At 40.1% G+C, this 21263-nt stretch overlaps 1 protein-coding gene across 17 annotated transcripts in view; it reads left to right on the top strand.

Annotated features, from left to right (window-relative positions):
* The window catches only part of PHLDB2 (pleckstrin homology like domain family B member 2), a 220868-nt gene extending 200119 nt beyond the window's left edge, over nt 1–20749 (top strand). For all 17 annotated transcript variants that reach the window (XM_059392001.1, XM_059391998.1, XM_059391997.1 and 14 more), the window contains 6 exons: nt 144–351; nt 10372–10462; nt 11391–11537; nt 13596–13815; nt 18068–18153; nt 18772–20749. In XM_059392001.1, coding sequence (XP_059247984.1) covers nt 144–351; nt 10372–10462; nt 11391–11537; nt 13596–13815; nt 18068–18153; nt 18772–18912 — 893 coding nt within the window. In that variant the 3' untranslated portion in view covers nt 18913–20749. The remainder of the gene's footprint in view (nt 1–143; nt 352–10371; nt 10463–11390; nt 11538–13595; nt 13816–18067; nt 18154–18771) is intronic.
* Nucleotides 20750–21263: the final 514 nt, after the last annotated feature.

Genomic DNA, 21263 nt, shown 5'->3' with positions numbered 1-21263 from the left:
TGTCTTTGATCTTCTTGGCTTCAAAACAAATTAGACCAAAGTCCAAGTTTTGTACGCAGATGTTTTGGGTTGCTGGTTTGAGTCTCAGAAGATCTGAGACTAGAAGATGAGGCATACTAACATATTTATGGCTCTTTCCTTAGGGTATAATCACCAACAGATGAGTGAAGGACAAAGGCAGAAATCTTCTGACTTTTACAACCGCACAGCCTCTGAATCGAATGTCTACTTGAACAGTTTCCACTACCCCGACCACAGCTACAAGGACCAGGCCTTTGACACGCTGAGCCTAGACAGCTCCGACAGCATGGAAACCAGCATCTCTGCCTGCTCACCTGACAATATCTCTAGGTAAGATGTATTCATTGTTGGGGCTTCCAGTTTAGAAAAGCACCTGCTGGTCTCATAAAGTAAAGGCATCAGTGTGGAACAACATGTATGTACAAGCCCAGATTTCTGAGACATAGTCTATGGGGCGGAAGAGGGTTGAGTGTCATGGCAGCCTTTGAAAGTAATTTCCTTGTATCCTGTGTGGCTTAACCTGTCAGACATCATATAATCCGTTTTTCTCCTTTACTCTCTTTCTTTACATTTGAGTTCACGTGTATACTGTGCTTCAAAATTTACTTGCCTCTGTTGGTTGATTCCAAGACTCATTAAGACTCCTTTTGATTGAATAAAGAAATCCGACAGTATAGTAAGAACTTCGAAGGATTTCTTACATGTCTGTTTCATTAAGAGGAAGGGTTTAGAACTGTTCCACATATTAAAATTTTGGTAAGGATTTAATCATTCACATCCGTATTCATACTTTGAGGCAAGCAAAGATGGTCTTATGGAATTTGGGCTAAAAGCACATCTAAAATATAGATCTGGTCCTAGTACTCTGCCCCTTCAAAAACTACTCCCCTTTGAGTAAAGTCACATCCTAGAACCTGCATTCTGGATCCATCCCAACTTGCCCTTCACTCTCTCCTCCTGACATGCCTCACAGGGCTTCTTCTTAATTGAGAGGATTATAAATACTCAAATCTCTGTGCCTTTGACCATATTGGTCCCAGGCCTGGAATCAAGTAGTTTATTCACTCATTGATTTACAGGCTCCTTCATTCATTCCACGAATACTAATGGAGTGCTCTAGAGTCAACAGTGGGCTGGCGTTGGGTCATGCTAGCTGGCAAGTGCCAGATGTGCATATTTTCACCTGTGTGTGATCAGTGATGTCATGTTGGTAGTTTGAAATTGACCATGATGGGAGTATATACTCCACATAAATGGACATTTGCTATATGTCAAGGTTTTCATTTCCCTCCAGAGATCTGATTTACCAGCATGACACTGTCTACCATCAATTTATCCTTCCATTTGTGTATTCACTCAATTCCATACTTACTGAGCACCAGTAGTGTCTGACATTGTAAATATCTTTACCATCTCCATCCCTCTGCTCCCGTCTGAGCCTGGAGAGACTTTCCTTATCTGTTAGGCTTAAACTTAGGTTGGAAGCGCAGGAAAAGCTCTCCTTTAAGGCCTTTTCCTTCTGTGTTCCACTGCACTTGACTCTTTTTTCTATTATATCACTGATCACATGGCAGTATAAAATTTTCTCTTCAGTAATTAATTGGTGAATTCCTCAATGTCAAGGAGGCTGGCTGATTATCTTTTGATTTCTATACCCAGCAGAGATCTTAGCAGATGGTAGGTATTCAGTAAGTGTTGTCTGAGTAAATACCTCAGGATACAGTAAAATGGCCATATTTTCAATTTTGTTATTTTTAAAATTTTTGTTTGGTCTATTTTAATTGGCTGAATTGTTCACTCATTGATTTATAGGCTCCTTCATTCATTCATTCTGCGAATACTAATACTATGATTTCAACCTAAGAAACATCCAATATTCAGTAAATGTTAATTGAGCACTTAGGTGTTCCAAATGCAAACGTCTAGTTGGGTCATTGCCATTAACAAACTTCCCTCTGTTGGACTGAAGCCGCAGGCTGGAAGCAGGAGTGCTTGTACTCCTTGGGCAATGATCATGCTCCTTGAAACAGATCACAGATCTTCGTCCTGATTTACTTGCTAAACTGTAAAATGGAGGGGGTCGTTTCTTGAATACAAGGCAATGATTAATTTTTAAACATTTTGATGGAAAATTACCATCCTGTAAATATAATTTAGTTCTTTATTTGAATAATTTGCTCTCCCCTCACCTATAAGAAGAGGATGACAGAGAGAGAGGGAAAGTAATATCAACAAAATGTACTTAGCTTTGGGTTATTTCATGTTTCACAAATGAAGTGAATATGAGACTTAACTGTAACCAGACACTATAGCCAGAAAATGTTGGCTATAGTGGGGAAATATATATATATATATATATAGGGTTGGGGAAAAGGAGAAGAAGGCAGATGTTACATTCTGTGGTAAATAAAGTATACAGTGTATTTTCTTTTGGCATTAATGGGTAAAACATTAATATTATTGGATATACCCTATCAGAGAAGGAAAGGAGTCTCTGGGAAAAAATATTAAAGCAACAATAAGAATTGTATTGCTGCTGCTTGTCACATGGGAATGACCTAAATTGAAAGAGGAGATTATGTAATGATAAAGAATAGGGCTTTGGGGGGCTCAGTCGGTTAAGCATCTGGCTCTTGGTTTTAGCTGTGGTCATGATCTCCAGGTCGTGAGATCAAGCCCTCCCATCAGCTCCATGCTCAGTAGGGAGTCTGCTTGAGATTCTCTTTCCCTGCCTAAAAATAAATAAGTAAATCTTAAAAAAAAAAAAAAAAAAAAAAAAGAGTAAAGCTTTTTGGGAGCTGCCATTATTATTTCAGGTTAGAAGGATTAGTGTTTCATGTTATTCAATATTAAAAGATGCAATAGCTTACTTTTTAAAAATTTTCACCTGACTACATTGGGGGAGACACTTGAGCGTGTGGAAGGGGTGGACATCAAACCAGCTGGCACTGGAGATGCTCTGGTGACACCTGCTGTCCTGCACTTGTCCAAGCCAGGCCAGTATGTGCTCAGAACAGAAAGCCTAGAATATTGAGCAATTATTCATAAATGACATTAAACTGACCAGATGTGGTGCTTTCTGTATAACAAGACACAAACAAACTCAGCCACCCAGCAACTATGATAGCTTGGTGACAAGAGGTATAAAAGTGGGCATTAAGAGCAAGAACCCAGGGCGCCTGGGTGGCTCAGTGGGTTAAGCCTCTGCCTTCGGCTCAGGTCATGATCTCAGGGTCCTGGGATCGAGCCCCACATAGGGCTCTGTGCTCAGCGGGGAGCCTGCTTCCCCCTCCCCACTGTCTGTCTCTCTGCGTACTTGTGATCTCTGTCAAATAAATAAATAAAATCTTTAAAAAAAAAAAAAAAAAAGCAAGAGCCCAGATTCCCAACATCAGAGGGACACCCCTGTTTCGGGGGCATTTGGTACTTAGTTGATATTTTGGAAACCGTTGACTATTCCCCCTCTTCCCAAATAATTGTGAACATTTTGTACCAATACTTCTTTGTTGAACTCCTGATAGCTTAACCCTTTATTTACCTGTGTTTTTAAGATTTTGTTTGTGTATTTGAGAAAGCATGCAGGGAGGGGCAGAAGGGCAGGGAGGAAGAATCTCAAGCAGACTCTGCACTGAGCGCCAAGCCCGACGTGGGGCTCGATCCCACAACCTCGAGATCATGACCTGAGCCAAAACCAAGAGTCAGATGCCAAAACGACTGAGCCACCCACGTACCCCTATTTATCTATTTTTGAGCCGTCTGTAGTAGAGAAATACACTCTAAGCATTTGCCTGTCTCGGCATTTTTCCACTCTCTGCCTCTTCCTCCCCTCCAAAAATGGAAAGTAAATATTCATCCCTTCAAATGATCACTCCACACCTCTCATATTTAGCAGCAGGGAGCAGCAGCAGTGCAACAATGGGTACAGGAAATTACCCAAAAAGGATCCACTTTAATTATAATTACCAAGCATTACGACTTCGGATCTGCACACTTAAGCACTGTGACAGGGCAAGAACTGAATTTATTTTTATTTGTTTGCCCTGTTGGTTTTTCTTAAAATGGTTCCCCAAGGTAGAGAATGAGAATGGTTCTGCTAAATACACCGAGAGAAGAGGACAGCATCACCGTGGAGCCCTCCTGGCAGGTGGTTACCCAGGACCACAGTCAGTTTGTATCCTTAGTTCACGCAGACCTGCCCTAGCGGTGCTAACCGTCACAGATACCCAGTCATCACAGCCAGAAATTACCAATAGTATGTATTTCATTCGGCTGTCTGACCTGCTGAATGTCAAAAAGAAAGTCAAAGCCAAAGTAGAGATACCTGTCAAAGGCTTAGTATAAAAGGGAGAGGGAGGGAAACAAACATTTGGCTTCTGTACCACCATCTACTTTTAAAAAGTTCATGCTATCCTGGGGTGCCTGCGTGGCTCAGTCGTTAAGCGTCTCCCTTCTGCTCAGGTCATGATCTCAAGGTTCTGAGATCAAGCCCCGTGTCGGGCTTCCTGCTCTGTGGGAAGCGTGCTTCTCCCTCTCCCTCTCCCACTCCCCCTGCTTGTGCTCTCTCTCTCTCATTGTCTCTCTGTTGAATAAATAAATAAAATCTTTAAAAAAAAAATTCATGTTATCCTAAGGTAAGCTTGTATCCACTGTTATGATGGGAAATAATATGATAAACATCAGGCAAATGGGTAATCAAAAACTAATGTTTGGAATTTATGACAACACATCCTTAATAAGAACTTCTTAAAGTCAGGTAGCAAGAGGAAGAAGAGACTAACACATCTTCTCTTGGTGAGATTTGCTAAAGCTATGTATTAAAATACCCTGAAATGATATGTATGTTAAAGAGGCAATTCCATGCTGAAATTCTAAGGACAGAAGCCTGGTCTTGTGGTTTATTATGTCACAAGAAGCCATTTGTAGAATTACAGAATTACTCAGAGCTGTGGGTACATTGGCCCTTTGCTTTTTGTTGAGACATCATTTTTGTGTCTACTAGAAAGTTACTTGAGTCAGACTGTATGTTTGCTTTTTCAGCATCATGACTTACACCCTAAACAAACAAAAAGCTAAGAAAACAGATCCTGGGTTATAGAAAAACGGCAGTGGGGAGTCCATTCTGCATAAAACCTCTCTTCTGCTGAAATTACTGACTTGGCCTAGACCGTGCAGTGTTCTGCTCACTGCCTACAATGATATGTTATTATCACAATTGCTATTACTAATTTGCCAAGCCCTGACCTTGCCCTCATACTTGGAGAAAATGTTGGGGGAACTTGATCCTTCATTGTAGCTTAAATGCTAGCACTGTGCATGTGGGGCAGGGCACAAGACCGGTCATGGAGTTGAGGGCAGTCTGTGGCCGAACTTGGGTCTAAGGGATGCTTTCATCTGAATTTGAGATGCTTCAGATTTCTTCACATTAGGCAAAAGTTTGTATTCTGCTTTTTACCCTAGATAGTCAACAAACAGTGTCTGCATTTTATTCTAGGGCGTTCTTTGAGAAAAGATGCAGAAAACCAAAGTGATTTGGGGTGGGGGGCGGTGAGAGGCAGCCAAGCGCCAAAGGAACCAGATGTGTCAAACCATGTGAGAAATGGTTAGGAAGGGTTGGAGGGCTTGTTATGTTTTTGTAATATTCAAGGAGCTACTGGACAGAGGAAGGCTAGATGTTTTATGAGGAGTAATACTTTGTTGAAGCTGAAAAAATACCTGAGAAGATTAATTGAAAAGAAATATTCTGGGATACTGGCTCTTCTTTTTTTTTTTTTTTTTTTTTTTTTTATTTTTTAAGATTTTATTTATTTACTTGAGAAAGAGAGAGAGAAAAGGAGCAGAGGTAGGAGCAGGGAGAGAGGGAGAAGCAGACTTTCTGCCAAGCAGGGATCCCTACGAGATGTGGGGCTCAGTCCCAGGACTCTGAATCATGACCCAGGCCAAAGGCAGCGGTTTAACCAACTGAGCCACCCATGTGCCCCCAGCTCCATGTAGTGGCAATACTGGTGCACTGATGGCCGTCTTGGAAAAGTTTTATGTGTCTTTGTGGAGAATTTTATTTAGCCCTCATTAGTTCTGTTCTATTTTGCTTTGCTTACTTATTTTTTGTATGCCATTGTTCTTTGCTTTTCTTCTTAAATTTGTTTCTGTTTTTACCTTTGCCTATGAAGTGAATATTCTAAAAAGCCCTAAAAATCTTGTATTTGCTATTTAGATTCCTTTACCCTTGGTGAAAGTTTTGTTTTTCTTTATGAATATGGTTTTTACCAAAGTTGGCCAGATACACAAAAAAACCTTCAGTTGATAAAACAGCAGAACATGACTGAGTAGGAGAAGTCGCCAAACTAGTCATCTTTATATCGTTAATGGCCTGATGACTCAGTATCACCAGCATCCTTACAGCAGTCACATGCAAGATCAGAAATGTGTGCCTGCCCTTACGAAGGTCAGAAGTTGGAACAATGGAAAGAAACATGATTCCTCCTATAATGTGGATGCACTTGAGAAGACAAAGATGAGTGTTGTGTTCTAGGTAATGCAGCATCAAGCTTATCTTCAGGGACATCAGACTCTCCTTCTGCATGGCAAGTGCTCAGTATTTCACTTGCTGACATTGGTGTCTGCCATTGATCCCATGGTATGACCAATCTAGACTTTTCCCTGCATTCCCATTGCAGCAGCCTCCTTTTCAGCATAGGCACAACCCTGAGGGGACAGAAAAGTAAAATGGCGGTGACAGAGTGTCAGAGCAGCAGGAGTTTTGCTAAATAAAAGTGGTTTACCTGTCAAGGAAATATTAACATCAAAAATAGCAAAAGTGGGGCTATAGAGAATAAGTAGGTATCTGTGAATACAAAGTCTTTTTTTAACCAAATAACCAAAGAAGCTTTAAAGTATATAAAATGTAGCTTTAAAAAGTAGGTGACTTTAGGATTCTACAGGTTATGAACACTCAGGTGGTTAAGTGTTAACGTGTATCATTGTTTTCATGTATCAAATGTTTTCAGAAAATTGAGTTCCTTTGGAGCAAAAGTTAAGACATTTATGGAAATATCGCCAAATAAGCAAATTGAATATAATTGGCAGAAAATTAACTATAAATATTATAAAATAAATGGAAAACACCCTGAAAAATTCAAAAAAATGAACAAAAAGATTTAAAGAAGATAACTATTTGAAAACTTACCCCCAGGATATGCCCAAATTACAGATTTATGAAAGACCATGGACTGAAAATATTTGTTTCTAACCAAGTTATATCCAACCCATTCCTCTGGATAGGTTTCAAGGAGCTCAAAGTCATACTTAGGCCAATAAATGGAAGCTAGATTTTGATTCAACTTATCAACATTCTAACAATGTTGTCTAAACAATGAAAGAAGGGATACAGTAAGTTTTTCTGTAATTAACAATGTTCAGGCACAAACTAGATGAAAAGATGAGTATGTTCTAGAAAGAACTAAAGGACAGATGGGGGTTAGACTATTGGTGAGTTTTTAAGACCTGAGACTTAGTGAAATTAAATTATTTATTTCCAAACCAATAGGAGACATAAGACATAGACACCTGATGTCACAGACAACACAATCGAATATAAACACGATACTGTGTGATTACAGGGCCTGATGTTTGTCTTTGGCTCTCTTAGCTGAGCTGATGAAGTGTGCCACTTAACATCTATGACCTTGATTGTTCTTGATAAAGAAGATACACATTCCTGTACAAATATTAAAGATTTTTTCTTTAATTCTTACTGGTTGAAAAGAACAGAACTTACCCTTTGTACCTCCCCCAACAGTTCATGAAAATGAACTGTTCTCTCTTTATCAGGAGAACACACCCAGCTAAAAATGGACTCAATGTAACCCTGCAAAGTACAGAGATATTAGTTAAGCTTCTAAGGACACAGCAGTCCTAAGGCTGTCCCTTTCCTGGATGGATGCAATTTATCTAAAAGACAATTTTTTAGAGTGGCTTTAGGTTCACAGCAAAATTGAAAAGAAGGTACAGAGAGTTTCCATATACCCCCTGCCCCCACACACGCACAGCCTCCCCCATTATCAACATCCCCCACCAGAGTGGTGCTTTTGTTACAAGTGATAAACATATATTGACACATTATTATCACCCAAAGTTACAACTGGGTTCACTTTTGATGTTATGCATTCTGTGGGTTTGCACAAATGTGCAACATCATATATTGATCATTATAGTGTCATAGGGAGGGTTTTCATTGCCCTGAAAATCCTCTGTGCTCGGCAGATTCATCCTCCCCATCCCCCCGCCACAGCCCACGCCACTTCAAACCACTGGCCACCACTAATCTTTTTTACTGTCTCCATGGTTTTGACTTTTCCAGAATGTCATCAAGTTGGAGTCAAACAGTATTTAGCCTTTTCAGATTGTCTTCTGTTACTTAGCAATATGCATTTAAGCTTCCTTCATGTCTCTCCATGGCTTGATAGCTCATTTCTTTCTTTTTTTTTTTTTCCCAAAGATTTTATTTATTTATTTGACAGAGAGAGAGATCACAAGTAGGCGGAGAGGCAGGCAGAGAGAGAGAGAGGAGGAAGCAGGCTCCCTCCTGAGCAGGGACTTGATCCCAGGACCCTGAGATCATGACCTGAGCCAAAGGCAGAGGCTTTAACCCACTGAGCCACCCAGGCGCCCCAGCTCATTTCTTTTTAATGCTAAATAATATTCCATTGTCTGGAAGTACTACAGTTTATTCATTTACCTGAAGGATAGCTTGGTTGCTTCCAAATTTTGGCAGTTAGGAACGAAGCTACTGTAAAACTGCTGCTACTGATTTTAAGATAAACCATATGTACTGTGTTACTGTGGTCATTTATCTTAGTAAAGGAATTTAGCCCTGTGTTTGAAACATTCTAGATTTGAGTTGTTCAACAGTATCACATGGGGAGAATATACTAAGCATTATCCTTTTCATTTTCAGAAAAATCAATTTTCATGTAAATGCATCTGGCATGAATCCCTACTGAGTGCCAGGTGATGGAAGATACAGGAACAAAAGTGTCTCTGTCCCCAAGAGAGTCTAGAAAACAAGCATTTATTAAATGCTTAATTTAATAAATTAGGAAACAACATTGGTTCTCTATGGCTGGACATCAGAGTAAGGAAGTTTTGATCTACGTCATGGCTTTTTTTCTAAAACACTCAAATTAAATGTAAGAGAAAAATAACATTTTTGGTTAGTGTTAATCACTTCCACATTCTTTTCTTTCTCTTTATTTACCCTAACTGTTCTTACAGCCTTTACTCCTTTTGGTTTTTTCCTTCACTCATCTGAAAGATGTCTTTCTCAAGATGTATTTCTTTTGAGGCTCTGGATTCCCTTCATGGAGGTTCCCTCATCGGTATGGTGGATGAGTATTATTGACAAAACTGCCACCACCCTTGTGTTGCAACTTTAAGAGGTTCTTGTGTGTGGTTTTTTTTTTTTTAAATTGGCATCATCATGTGAGAAAGAAAAGTCCCTGTGTGTGTGTGTGTGTGTTTTTTTTTTAAAGATTTACTTATTTATTTATTTGGCAGACAGAGATCATAAGTAGGCAGAAAGGAGGCAGAGAGAGGGGGAAGCAGGCAGCTCCCCGCTGAGCAGAGAGCCCGACAATCCCAGGATTTTTTTTTTTTAAGGACCCTGAGATGGTGACCTGAACCAAAGGCAGAGGCTTTAACCACTGAGCCACCCAGGCGCCCCGTGTGTGTGTGTATTTTTAAAAGTAACCTCTACACATAATGTGGGGCTCAAACCCATGACCTGGAGATCAAGAGTCACATTCTCTCCTAACTGAGCCAACCAGGCACCCCCTAAAATGTCCACGTGTATAGAGGCATAGCAAAAAAGCAGCTGGGGACACACTTCCAAGCCAAATAAAGTGACTTCACACCATAGGTGTCATGTCTGTAGAACTTCGGTGATTGTCTTATTGGCCTGGTATCTCTGAACAATTAAAGAAACAGGAAACCCTCCCACGGTCTGTAATTTTTAGACTCTGGAAAAAGCATCTTGAAAACTCACTTCGTTAGATTTAGTTGGGGTTTGTTTATTTATGAGTAAAGCACTCTACTTTGGTATTCTCTTTCTTGCCTATAGTTTGTCTCCTAAACTGAGGTAAGTCAATGGTACCTACAGTTTTCAGAGCTGAATTGACTGGCCCACTCAGGCCAATGACTTTGCCAAATAACATCCTTTAAATGACCTTAGATTGTGTCACGCGCCTTCCAGGAAGCTGTGCGTGTGCGTGTGCATGCGTGTGCGCGTATGTGTATGTGTGTCAAGAGACCTCAATCTCAAGCAACATTCTTAAAAGGCCTTTGTGTTCTCTTCAGTGCCAGCACGTCAAATATTGCCAGGATAGAAGAAATGGAGAGACTTTTGAAGCAGGCTCACGCAGAGAAGACCCGGCTGCTTGAGTCCAGGGTAGGCATACTATCTTTACGCAAGAGGTCCCTGAGGCAGCGGTTCATCCTCCTGCACATGACAGGAAACTGTCCTTAGGTCTTGAGAAGCAATATAATCTTGAGAGTAATCACTCAACCCTGTTGGTCTCTTTTTTTTTTTTTTTTAATTTGAAAAGTAACGGTGGTAGAGAAGATTTCTAAGGCTCCTTACTGCACCACAACTTTTTGTAATTTAAAATATGTAGAGTGTCAGCGTGGACCGAAATGAGTGCTTTGTATTGCATTTTCCCTTTGATGGCCACTTTGTTTGCCTGCCAAGGAACAAGAAGAATGTCATATCTTTATGGACTCTCCCTTCCTTGCCAGCTTGTGTGAACTCTGCTATTATAATATTTAAAATCCCAAGTTATTGTGACTGTATTTCAAGCCAGAATCTGAACTTCCTTAGGAATCCCCCAAATGCCTTTGCATCCTGCCTTAAAGGGCCCCTCCTTTCCTTTTCTGACTTCCCTCTGAGCTTCCTCTGCCACTGACCTTAAGCCAGGAAGCCGCAGAGCAACAAAGGAACTGGAAGGACCAGGACTGATGGCCTTCGGTTAAAAGACGGCCTTCGAAAGGAGGACTAAATGCCTCGATTAGTGTTGGGAGACAATTTGTGATCCTTTTTATTAAAAGTAGGAGAGCGGTGGTCGTCTGTATGAAATGACTGAATACCACAAGTGGGATTCTCACCTAACATTCAATTGTTGATTAAATGTGGAGGATGCCTTTCTGTGTGAGATGATTTTGAAAACTATGTGAGAGAGGTGATTTTAGTCTAGGAGGTCTATTGAAGCACCCAGGCTATACAACCAGCAGTTATCTAGTGAGAATTTTCTTTTCCATTAGTTGGAATCGTTAAAGGGTAACCAGCATGTCTTAATTTTGTTCTGCATGATGATATTTAGGAACGAGAAATGGAAGCCAAGAAACGAGCTCTGGAAGAAGAAAAACGACGCCGAGAACTTCTGGAAAAACGATTGCAGGAAGAAACTAGCCAGCGGCAGAAGTTAATTGAAAAGGAAGTAAAAATAAGGGAGAAACAGAGGGCACAGGTTGGTGGGACAATCTGGATGGCTTAGAATAGGTCGCCCCCTGGTGGTCATTCTGCAGAAGACGGTCATGCTCCTCAGGATACCTTTCCAGACCCCGGGCTGCCAGCAGCCCTTGACATGTGACTGATAAGAGACAGATGGGGGTTCAGAGACCAAAAAATGTATGTTTATCTCAAAACTCATTGGCATCTACTAACCAAATGGCACATTTCTCTAGTCATGTGTGGTACATTTTTATGGGAGAGGCATTTTTCTTCTACCCCTTCTGTGCAGTATATTTAAAAGAAGCATGTTTTTTTCTAAGCAGCTTTGAAAAACGAAGTTTGACTTACCACTGAAAACAAATAGAACACCCAAACTGAACCTTTGGTTGAGGAAAAGAAGAGGGTCTAGTAAGCTATTTTTGGAAGCAAACACTCCAGAACAAATAACAATTTTACCAACCTAATTTCTTGGTAGTGTTAGTGGGTTTTTTGTTTTGTTTTGGTTTTCTAACCACTGTATTGTCACACATGTCCCTTTTCTACAGCCGTCCACACATATGTGCAAGGTCACTGAACTCAAACAAAACTCAGGAAAACCACGCATTTCCTTTAACTTCCTCTCTGGCTTATCTTAGAGTTTGAATCTCTGTCACTAAAGCTGCCTACATAATACATGTTTGCTGAGGAACTAAAATGAAATTTCATCCAGTGCCCTTTAATATAAGGTTCAAATCCATTTTGCCAAGGTTTACTAGGCTTCATAAAAGGTGCCACTTCCCCTATTCTTTAGAGCTGCTGGCAGTGTGGTAACACAGCAGTGAGAGACTGACTCTCTTGAAGACTCTGTGTGTTTTGAAGCATCAATGTCTGTGACAGCTGTCTGAAGTCAAACACCACAGAATCAAAGGCAAAATATTGAAGGAAAAGTACAGAGGAAAACGTGTTCATTTTATTTCATTATGTTGATCCTCTGCAAATTATGTTTCGTAGTGAAGGTCATCCATGCCTGCCCATTATTTGAAGCCAAACCAGAAAGCATAATTCTATTTTAATCCTAATGATAAGGTTTGCCTCTGAGTATATATTTAGGTCATTTCCCCCAGGGCAGAAGGGCAGGGTTATTTAACAGAATAAATGAAACACCATCTTAGAAACATGACCCTTGGCGATATAAGCTTCCTGGATTAGATGATCCTTTCCTCCAACCATAGTAAAATAAAAAGCATCTATGTAGCTCTTGTTCATATTCACTCATTGCGCAGCTCATTGAGTATGGCTTTGATTCTACTGCTTACCTTATTTTAGCTTCACTTTTCAAAACCAACATCTCTGCCTTTGATTTCTGTCAGGAAGTGTGTGTGAGTTGACGTGTTATAGCTTTGGGAGATCTTGCAGAGGGTAGGGTGGGGGGAAGTACTAAATAATGTTCACCCATCAGGTCGTGTTTGAGAATATTGAAGAACTGATGTTAGGTTATATTGGTAGAGGTTCAGGGAACTTCACAGGAAAGGAATCCTCATCTGGAGGAAGCAGCCAAGGGAACTACATGCTTCATAGGAGTCCCTGTTTTTAAGTGCTAAGTACCTCCTACAGAGCTAAGGTTAATGGCATTTTCCCATTTTCTTGTCTGTCCATTTCTTTTTTTTTTTTTTTTTAAGAGTTTATTTGACAGACATAGATCACAAGTAGGCAGAGAGGCAGGCAGAGAGAGGGGGATGAAGCAGGCTCCCTGTCAAGCAGAGAGCCCGATGCAGGGCTCGATCCCAGGACCCTGAGATCATGACTTGAGCCGAAGGCAGAGGCTTAACCCACTGAGCCACTCAGGTGCCCCTTGTCTGTCCATTTCAAGGAGTAGAATCTATTCCCCTGAGTTTATCTACCTCCCACCCCCACATATTGTAGCATCCTTCTTAAAATACTATGCACTTTTTAAAACTCTAATGTTTATCTCAAGTTCCTCTAATCATGTAGACATTTTAACACTTAAGCTTTTCAGTTCATGTCCACACCTAAACATCTGTAGCCTGAAACGCAACAAATATTTAGCTATATTTGACATGGTTTTTTCTTCCAGGCTCGACCTCTGACACGCTATCTGCCTGTCCGGAAAGAAGACTTTGATTTGCGAAGCCATGTAGAGACTGCTGGCCACAATATTGATACCTGTTATCATGTGTCAATCACAGAGAAGACCTGCCGAGGATTTCTTATCAAAATGGGTGGAAAAATTAAAACTTGGAAAAAACGATGGTTTGTTTTTGATCGGAACAAGCGCACTTTCTCTTATTATGCAGGTGAGTGATTAAAAGAAAATGCTAAGTGATATAGTCAGATCAGGAACTCTCTGTTAAAGAGCAAAAGCAATAAATGTCAGGCTGGATGGGTTGACTGGTAAGTAATAGAATTAATAGCAATCTTGGCTTTGCAGGTATGTATTATTTTATATTCAGGATAGTCCCCCTGATATGAGTTTCCTCTCTAGAAATAATAAAAACTACATATTATTTAAAAAGGGTGAGTTCGTGGGGTGCCTGGGTGGCTCAGTCAGTTAAGCGTCTGCCTTCAGCTCTGGTCGTGATCCCAGGTGCTGGGATCGAGTCCTGCATTGGGCTCCCTGCCCAGCAGGAAGCCTGCTTCTCCCTCTCCCACTCTCCCTGCTTGTGTTCCCTCTCTCTCTGTCAAATAAATAAATAAAATCTTAAAAAAAAAAAAAAAGGTGAATTCATCTCTTCCAGTTCTGAAATAAGCTGAAGTCCAAATAAGTAGTAAATGGAATTTTCCTTTTTAGACCAACATATTGGCTTTTAAACCAGGAGGCCAGAAAAAAAGGTTTCTGTTTATTTATTTATGGTCATCTGCCCTATTTAAGTCACACACAATTAGGCAGCCTTGGCTGACAGTCACTCAGCTAGAGTTTATAGACTAGAGTGGTTATTGAAGCAGAGGGTAAAGCTCATCAGTGAGCAAGTGACAAGTAAGTATTTACTAAGTGACTGAATTCTTTTTGGATTCTTTAAATGATGGATTATGAGAAAACTGCCCTACTGAATCTTTGAAAAATACAGGAATATGGATGTAACTGAGGTTCTTATTAAGAAGTCTCCCAGGTCACATAGGAAACACATCCATTGTTGAGTCCAGGTCACGTTCTGCTCTCTTCAACAATTGAAGAAAAGTAGTGTCAAGCCAGAGGTCATGAAGAGACCCTTCTCTGTGGTGAAGGTATCCCCATTTATGAGCACTGTCAGAAATTGTTACACTGGTGTCATAAATAAGAAAAAATGGCCCAGTCCCTTCATCTATGGTGTGAGGTCAGGATACATTTATAGAGAAGTGCAAATGACCAAGAAGCCATGTGAAAGAGGGGGAACATGGCTTGCGGGGCCCCAGAATTGGGGTGTGGAGGGGTAGGGGTGCATACCTTTGGGAGCACTTTGGTGTGGCCCCAGTTAATCCAGCAGCTAGTGGTCTGAAGCAGGTAGCCCAACGCTCAGGGGTTCCCCGCTTGCCTCTCTTGGGCTTTCTGATGTCGGGTTTATTAAGAATCCAGAGATGTTCTCTTCAGTTAGTACAACAGAAAAGATACTAGTTGAAGGAGAAATCCCAATTTAGTGTCGGCAAAATCCACAAACAAAACTTTGCACTGTGCTAGTCTCCACAGACAATCTCACCCAGAATTTTCCAAAAGTAAAATTTTAATTAGCAACTTCAGATAAAAGAGCTTCACTCTTCTCTGCTTCTCTTCTCTTTCCTTTCTTTGGCAGCCTGCTCAGTTGTTCAGTTCCCCTTCCTTCTGACCCGTGTCAGAACCTGTGCTCCTTCTGACTATGTAAATGCATTTTTCTACATTCAAACTTCTTGATGATCAGTTTTCATTTTGTTTTGTTTTGTTTTAAGGACCAAAACCGTTTCTGTATATGAATGATTACTCAGAACTGTAATACATAATACAGGCAAAAATTACATTTTGTTCAGGTCTTTTATTTTATTTTTTTAAAGATTTTATTTATTTATTTGAGAGAGAGTGCAAGAGACAGAGCACAAGCAGGGGCGAGGGAGAAGGAGAAGCAGACTCCCTGTTGAGTTGGCAGCCCCATGCAGGGCTCGATTCCAGGACCCCTGGATCCCGACTTGAGCTGAAGGCAGACACTTAACCGATTGAGCCACCCAGGCACCCCTCATTCAGGTTTTTAATATTCACGTATTATATAACTGGCCAGGGAGTCCTAGTTTGACAAATGCTGTTCGTTTGGCTCTGTTTATAGCCATCATTATCTTGTCTGCCCCCCTCATCCCCAGTCTCCCCCAAAACATCACTGAGTGCCGGAATGGATCAGTCCACAGGAAGCCATAGAGATCGCAGTTCAGGCTGGACTGGACCCCCCAGGCGCTGTACCCCTTCAGCTCCCGCTGAGGTAGATGGAGCTGTTTGTGACGGAGCTGTCACCACGAGTTTTGACACTGTTTTAAGTCCCTGTGCTGATCATGCCCCCAGGCCTCCATATTAACTCAGTACCCTTAGAAAAGTCTCTAAGGAAAACTGAGACCCAGAGAATATATCTGTAAATTGATGGGATAATGTTGTGGAAACTGAATGAACAGCTTTCTCGTGTCAGTATATAATAGCATTATTGATTCTCTTAGTTCACCCTGTCCTTGTGAGGTCAGTGTTTTTTAAGCTCTTTCCCATATAAGAAGTGCCCTACAAACAAAAATTTCATTCCCCAGTTTTCTGCCTCCTTGAAACATTGGTAAGATTTACTTTCATCTCCAGATTTTATTTAACATCTGTTTTCAGAAAATAAAGTGTTGCTGCGTTCCCATTAATATTACAGAATCCTTCCCCATGAATATTTGAGAGACACTCTGACCTCTTTAACAGAAACTGATGGAAACCCAATGAACATGGCATGAATTAAAACAGTGTTTCCTGAGAAAGGGTAAAACAAGCATACAAATATGGTCCATGGTCAAATAGGGTCAAATAAGTCAGGGAAATATTGAGTTAAATGTACTTTAACAGCTTTTTATTTTCCACTGAACTTCTCAGAGCTATTGTTTCTTAGCTAGCTTTTTGTTGTTAAAAAAAGACATTCATGAATACAATTCTTAAAAATAGAACAGAAGTCCATATAATGAAAGTCTCTTTCACATTACAAACGTTCTGACCTTTTCTCCATTTGCATATATGTTTTCACTATATCCATGTATTCTTTCTTTTTTATATACAGTTGGGGCCAATTATTCACTTTGTTCATAACGTTGTTCACATAACAGTATTTCAAGATTTTTCTCTAATAAGCACACACAGACCTAGTCTTGAATTTCAGTGGCTGTGTGGATTTCACTGTATGGTCGGTCTCTAATTGAATCAGTCCCTTGTTAAATTCAAGCAGATTTTTTGCAGTCTTCTGCCATAATGAACACAAATCCATGTGCTTGTGCATGAGTAACTCTGATACAATAAAGCTTGAGGAATGGAATTGCTGAGTGAGAGGATTATTTGCATTTTTAATCGGTTTGTTTTCCCAAACTGCCTTCCCAAAGCTTTCTTATTTGCACTTCCACCAGCAGCATATGATAGAGTCTCTTTCTTTGCAACCCCATCCATGCTTTTAAAATTCTTTAGTATGCTCGCATGCATTTATGATCTTACAAAATAGTTTAAGAATTTATTAGATCCCAGAGGGATCCTGTTTGGTTGCTGGTTTGGTCGGTTGGTTTTTCTTTCTGTTTTTGTTTTTTTAAAGATTTTATTTATTTATTTGACACAGAAGAAAGAGAGAGAGAGAGAGAGAGAGAAAGATCCCAAGTAGGCAGAGAGGCAGGCAGAGAGAGGAGGAAGCAGGCTCCGAGCTGAGCAGAGAGCCCGATGCAGGGCTCGATCCCAGGACCCCAAGAGCATGACCTGAGCTGAAGGCCGAGGCTTAACCCATTGAGCCATCCAGGCACCCCTGCTTGGTTGTTTTTGTTTGGTTTGGTTTTTATGGCAAATTTGATGAAATCTTAGAAATCGCTTGGAAAATGCTGCATTGAAAGGACATTAAATTACTGACAAGAAGCTCTTTCAGGAACAGGAGAAAAAGCATCCTGGATAAGAAATTCATAGGAAAGGAATATAAGTAGTATATTATTTTAAATGCTGTCCAAAAATACCCTTCTTACAAATTTCATTACAACAGCTCTACATACTAATGTCTCCGGGACAACCACTGGTCTGGAGAATGTGAGGAGATCATTTGTATCCGTGACAGTGGTGGTTATAATTTGTGTGCTAATTTGACTGTCAGGAGCTCTGGGTTGTCTTTTGACTGAAGATTTGCTGGAAAGCCTTGGGCAAAGTCAATTAGTCTCTGAGGTTTGGGCTGAGTTTTCCTTTTTTTCATGGTTTTATTCAGTATAGAACTGGGCTAATGCCTTCACCTAAATTATCCAAATTAATCTTAGGTAATTTAAAAACTGGATCAATATTGTAATAATTATACTGAAATTATAATGTTTCCAGTCATTCCGTGGTGATAAAGTATTTTAACACTATTATTGCAGACAAGCATGAAGCTAAATTAAAAGGAGTGATATACTTCCAAGCCATTGAAGAAGTGTATTATGATCACCTCAAGAATGCTAATAAGGTAAACACTGATTTTCAGATTTCTGTCCTTTGAATGCATAATTAAGTTGGGAGAAAAGATGTTTTTTGAACCCCATACAATTTAGATTTGTTGTTCTGACATAACTGATTGATATAATAATTACGGTTCTAGAAAAGCGAACACAGAAGTAATTAATACAGCTGATCTTTTGAGGGGGGATAAAGTCATGGTGAAGTGAGAAAATTGGTCGTGTTTGTTTAGAAGACCTTGTGAAGTGACTTTTGATGAGGGTCTAAGAAGGAGCTACTACTTGCTTGTAAGGAAGATTCTTAGCAGGCTAAGAAGAAGAGCTGTCATTTATGGAGCACCCACTATCAAATAGGTACCGGCTAGAGCTCTGCCTACAGCGTGGCTGCTGAGAGGCCTGCCTGACGAGCTCTCTGTGGGAGATCTCTTGTGCAGAAAGTCTGGAAACACACCCGACCTCCAGAAAGTGCTGCAGGTGGGGCCCCGGGTTCTACCAGAACAACAGTAACACCAATGGAGAGTTCGTACATCTAGAACTTCTAAAGAGGAAGAAGCCGTCCCCTATGTCTGGGTCACCTCAGGTGGTTTCAGGGTGTTTGTTTTACCTTCCTTTTCCTTTTCTGACTTTAGAGCCCTAACCCACTACTCACCTTCAGCGTCAAGACGCACGACAGAATCTACTACATGGTCGCGCCGTCGCCGGAAGCCATGCGGATCTGGATGGATGTGATCGTCACCGGCGCGGAAGGATACACGCACTTCCTGTTGTAGGGCCCGGGCGGCACCGCCCACAGCAGGGCCGACTGCAGTCGTCCACGAGAACGAAGCCATGTTCCAGCCCAGACCGGAGGACCCGGCGCACGCATCCCTCTCGCTGTGTATACTCAGAACTCCTTTTATATTAACAGGAAGTCATTTATAAAAGAGAAGAAAAGGGGTTTACATCCAAAGGGGGATGATAAGTAGCAAAAGGATTGAAGCACCTATGAGAAAACAAAACAAACAAACAAACAAACAAACAAAAACACTATTTTGGTAAATAGCATCACTTATAGGAACGTTTCTTATAAACTATTCTTGCCGATTGTTTACTTTGGTGAAATAAAGGGAACGGTTTACAAAATGTGTGTACTTGGAAATAGGAAATTATTGTAGCACCCCAGTTACTGGTAGTGACATTATTGCTTATCAACCGGTTTTTTAAAAAAAGCATTTTGCTGGAGGTTATTTTATACATAGAAGCAAATAAGGGTTTGGAAGGGAATATATTTTTAGGAGGCGTTTTGCCCTAATTATTAAGTACTGCGCCTAAACCAAAGACTTGATATGACTTCTCTTTAATAGTGGTAGTTCCAGGTGATGAATCGCATTTAGTGTTACTCTTCATTTTCAAATGGTACTTTGATGCCATCAACTGTCTAGAAAGTTGACTCTGAAGAGTTACCACTGGTATAAGCTATTGTACATATAGAGCAAGTCACTTTTTGTAAAAGAAGAAAAAACAAAAAGCTGTGTTTTAGACGGAAGCCACCTTATTAAACAGACATTCTGTCACTTTGAGCAATTTAAGATAAGACTATTTCATGGTTTGCTGAAAATTTCTCCATCCCCAGTGCTGAGAATAAAGGTAGCCAGCGGCTGATTTCCTTTAGATTGTCTGTTTCCTCCTTTTTGTGGAACACAGCTGTTGATTGCAGTCTCACATGATATAACGATGAATCAGACCTCTGTTTTCACCAAAGAACAGACCAATTAAAATACTTACTTACTGAAGTAGCATAGTTCTATAAAAAGAAAAATGAACTTCAACTTAATGTTCTTTGTAATGTACTATTTCATTATGTATTTCTTTACATTTAGCTTTTGTTTTTTAGAGTTAAATTAATTTTTGTTGGATGAAATGACTTCAGGCAAGTCTATTTTATAACATTTTTTCAAATGACTTTATCCTGGTTTATCATGTTGTGTGTATTGCAAGTATGAACGTACTGTTTCCTAAAAATTGGCAAATGAACAGAAGTAGAAAATGCTGGCTTTGCTTACTAGTACAGGTGAAGCAATTAGATTGAAAGTGTCCATAAAATCTTTGTCAGGCCTGATGGGGTACAATTCTTAAAACTTTGCAGTGTGGTTTGTATACATGTTGCCAATAATAAGATTTTGCAACTGGATGACACATGATTTTACTTGAACAGTGGAGGACAAGGTCATGATTGCAAAAGACATTTTTATAATGTGTTTTTTTCAGAGAATCACCCCAAACCCCATAATGATTAAAAGAGTGAAATGCAATTGCTAACATTTTGTTGGTCAATGTAAAGATATAACTTGTCTGTACTGTACTTTATAGGATTATAAAGATGTTCCAATCAGCATTATATCTTGCATGATGTAGTAAACCTTTTAAAACGTGTGTTAAAATATGTTGAGTATGGATTAAAATGTTGACCAGATTCCACATTTGAAAATAAACTCATCTCTCATGAGGCAGTTACCTGTTGGTGACATGACAGGGGGTGGATTAATCAGCAAAAATCAATTGTGAGTCTCCACAAAAGTTGTGTGTTCACATTATGATTTGTAGTTTTATAAATCGAAGTAATTCTGAGTCTCTCTGGTCACATTCCTGCTGCTAACAAAGTGAGATAACCCCTGACAAATCTGACATCTTACTGTCTTTTTACAGAGATGCAGTTATTACTGGGGATTGCAAGGACTGTGCCTACTTTTCCAGCAGGGAAAAAATCATGCAGATGTGAATTAAGGGCTTTACTTGATAGTGACTCATTTGTCTCCCTGGGCTAAGGCAGCAGATTTCAGAGAGAGAAATGGCCCTGCACAATATGTCCTATCAATAACTCCTGGTTAAGGAATGCAACATTGACAGTGGGTATGGAAACAGATTAGTTTACTTCAAGCCCATCACTGTGGGTAAAAGCATCTTCACTTGACCTAGTCACAAGTTTTCCTGATTTGTTATACTTATAAGAAGTATAAAGAAGTGTAAAGAAAACAGTCCATGTACAGTGCTTTTCCCATTAGGGAAACAAGTCAGATTTTTTTTTTTCATTTTGCTGCACATAAAATACAAGATTTGCAAAAATAAAGGGAGAGAATAAAGA

The sequence above is a fragment of the Mustela nigripes genome, chromosome 2 (genome assembly GCF_022355385.1).
Source record: "Mustela nigripes isolate SB6536 chromosome 2, MUSNIG.SB6536, whole genome shotgun sequence".
NCBI classification, from domain to species: domain Eukaryota; kingdom Metazoa; phylum Chordata; class Mammalia; order Carnivora; family Mustelidae; genus Mustela; species Mustela nigripes.
This window is presented reverse-complemented; position numbering and strand designations above follow the sequence as displayed.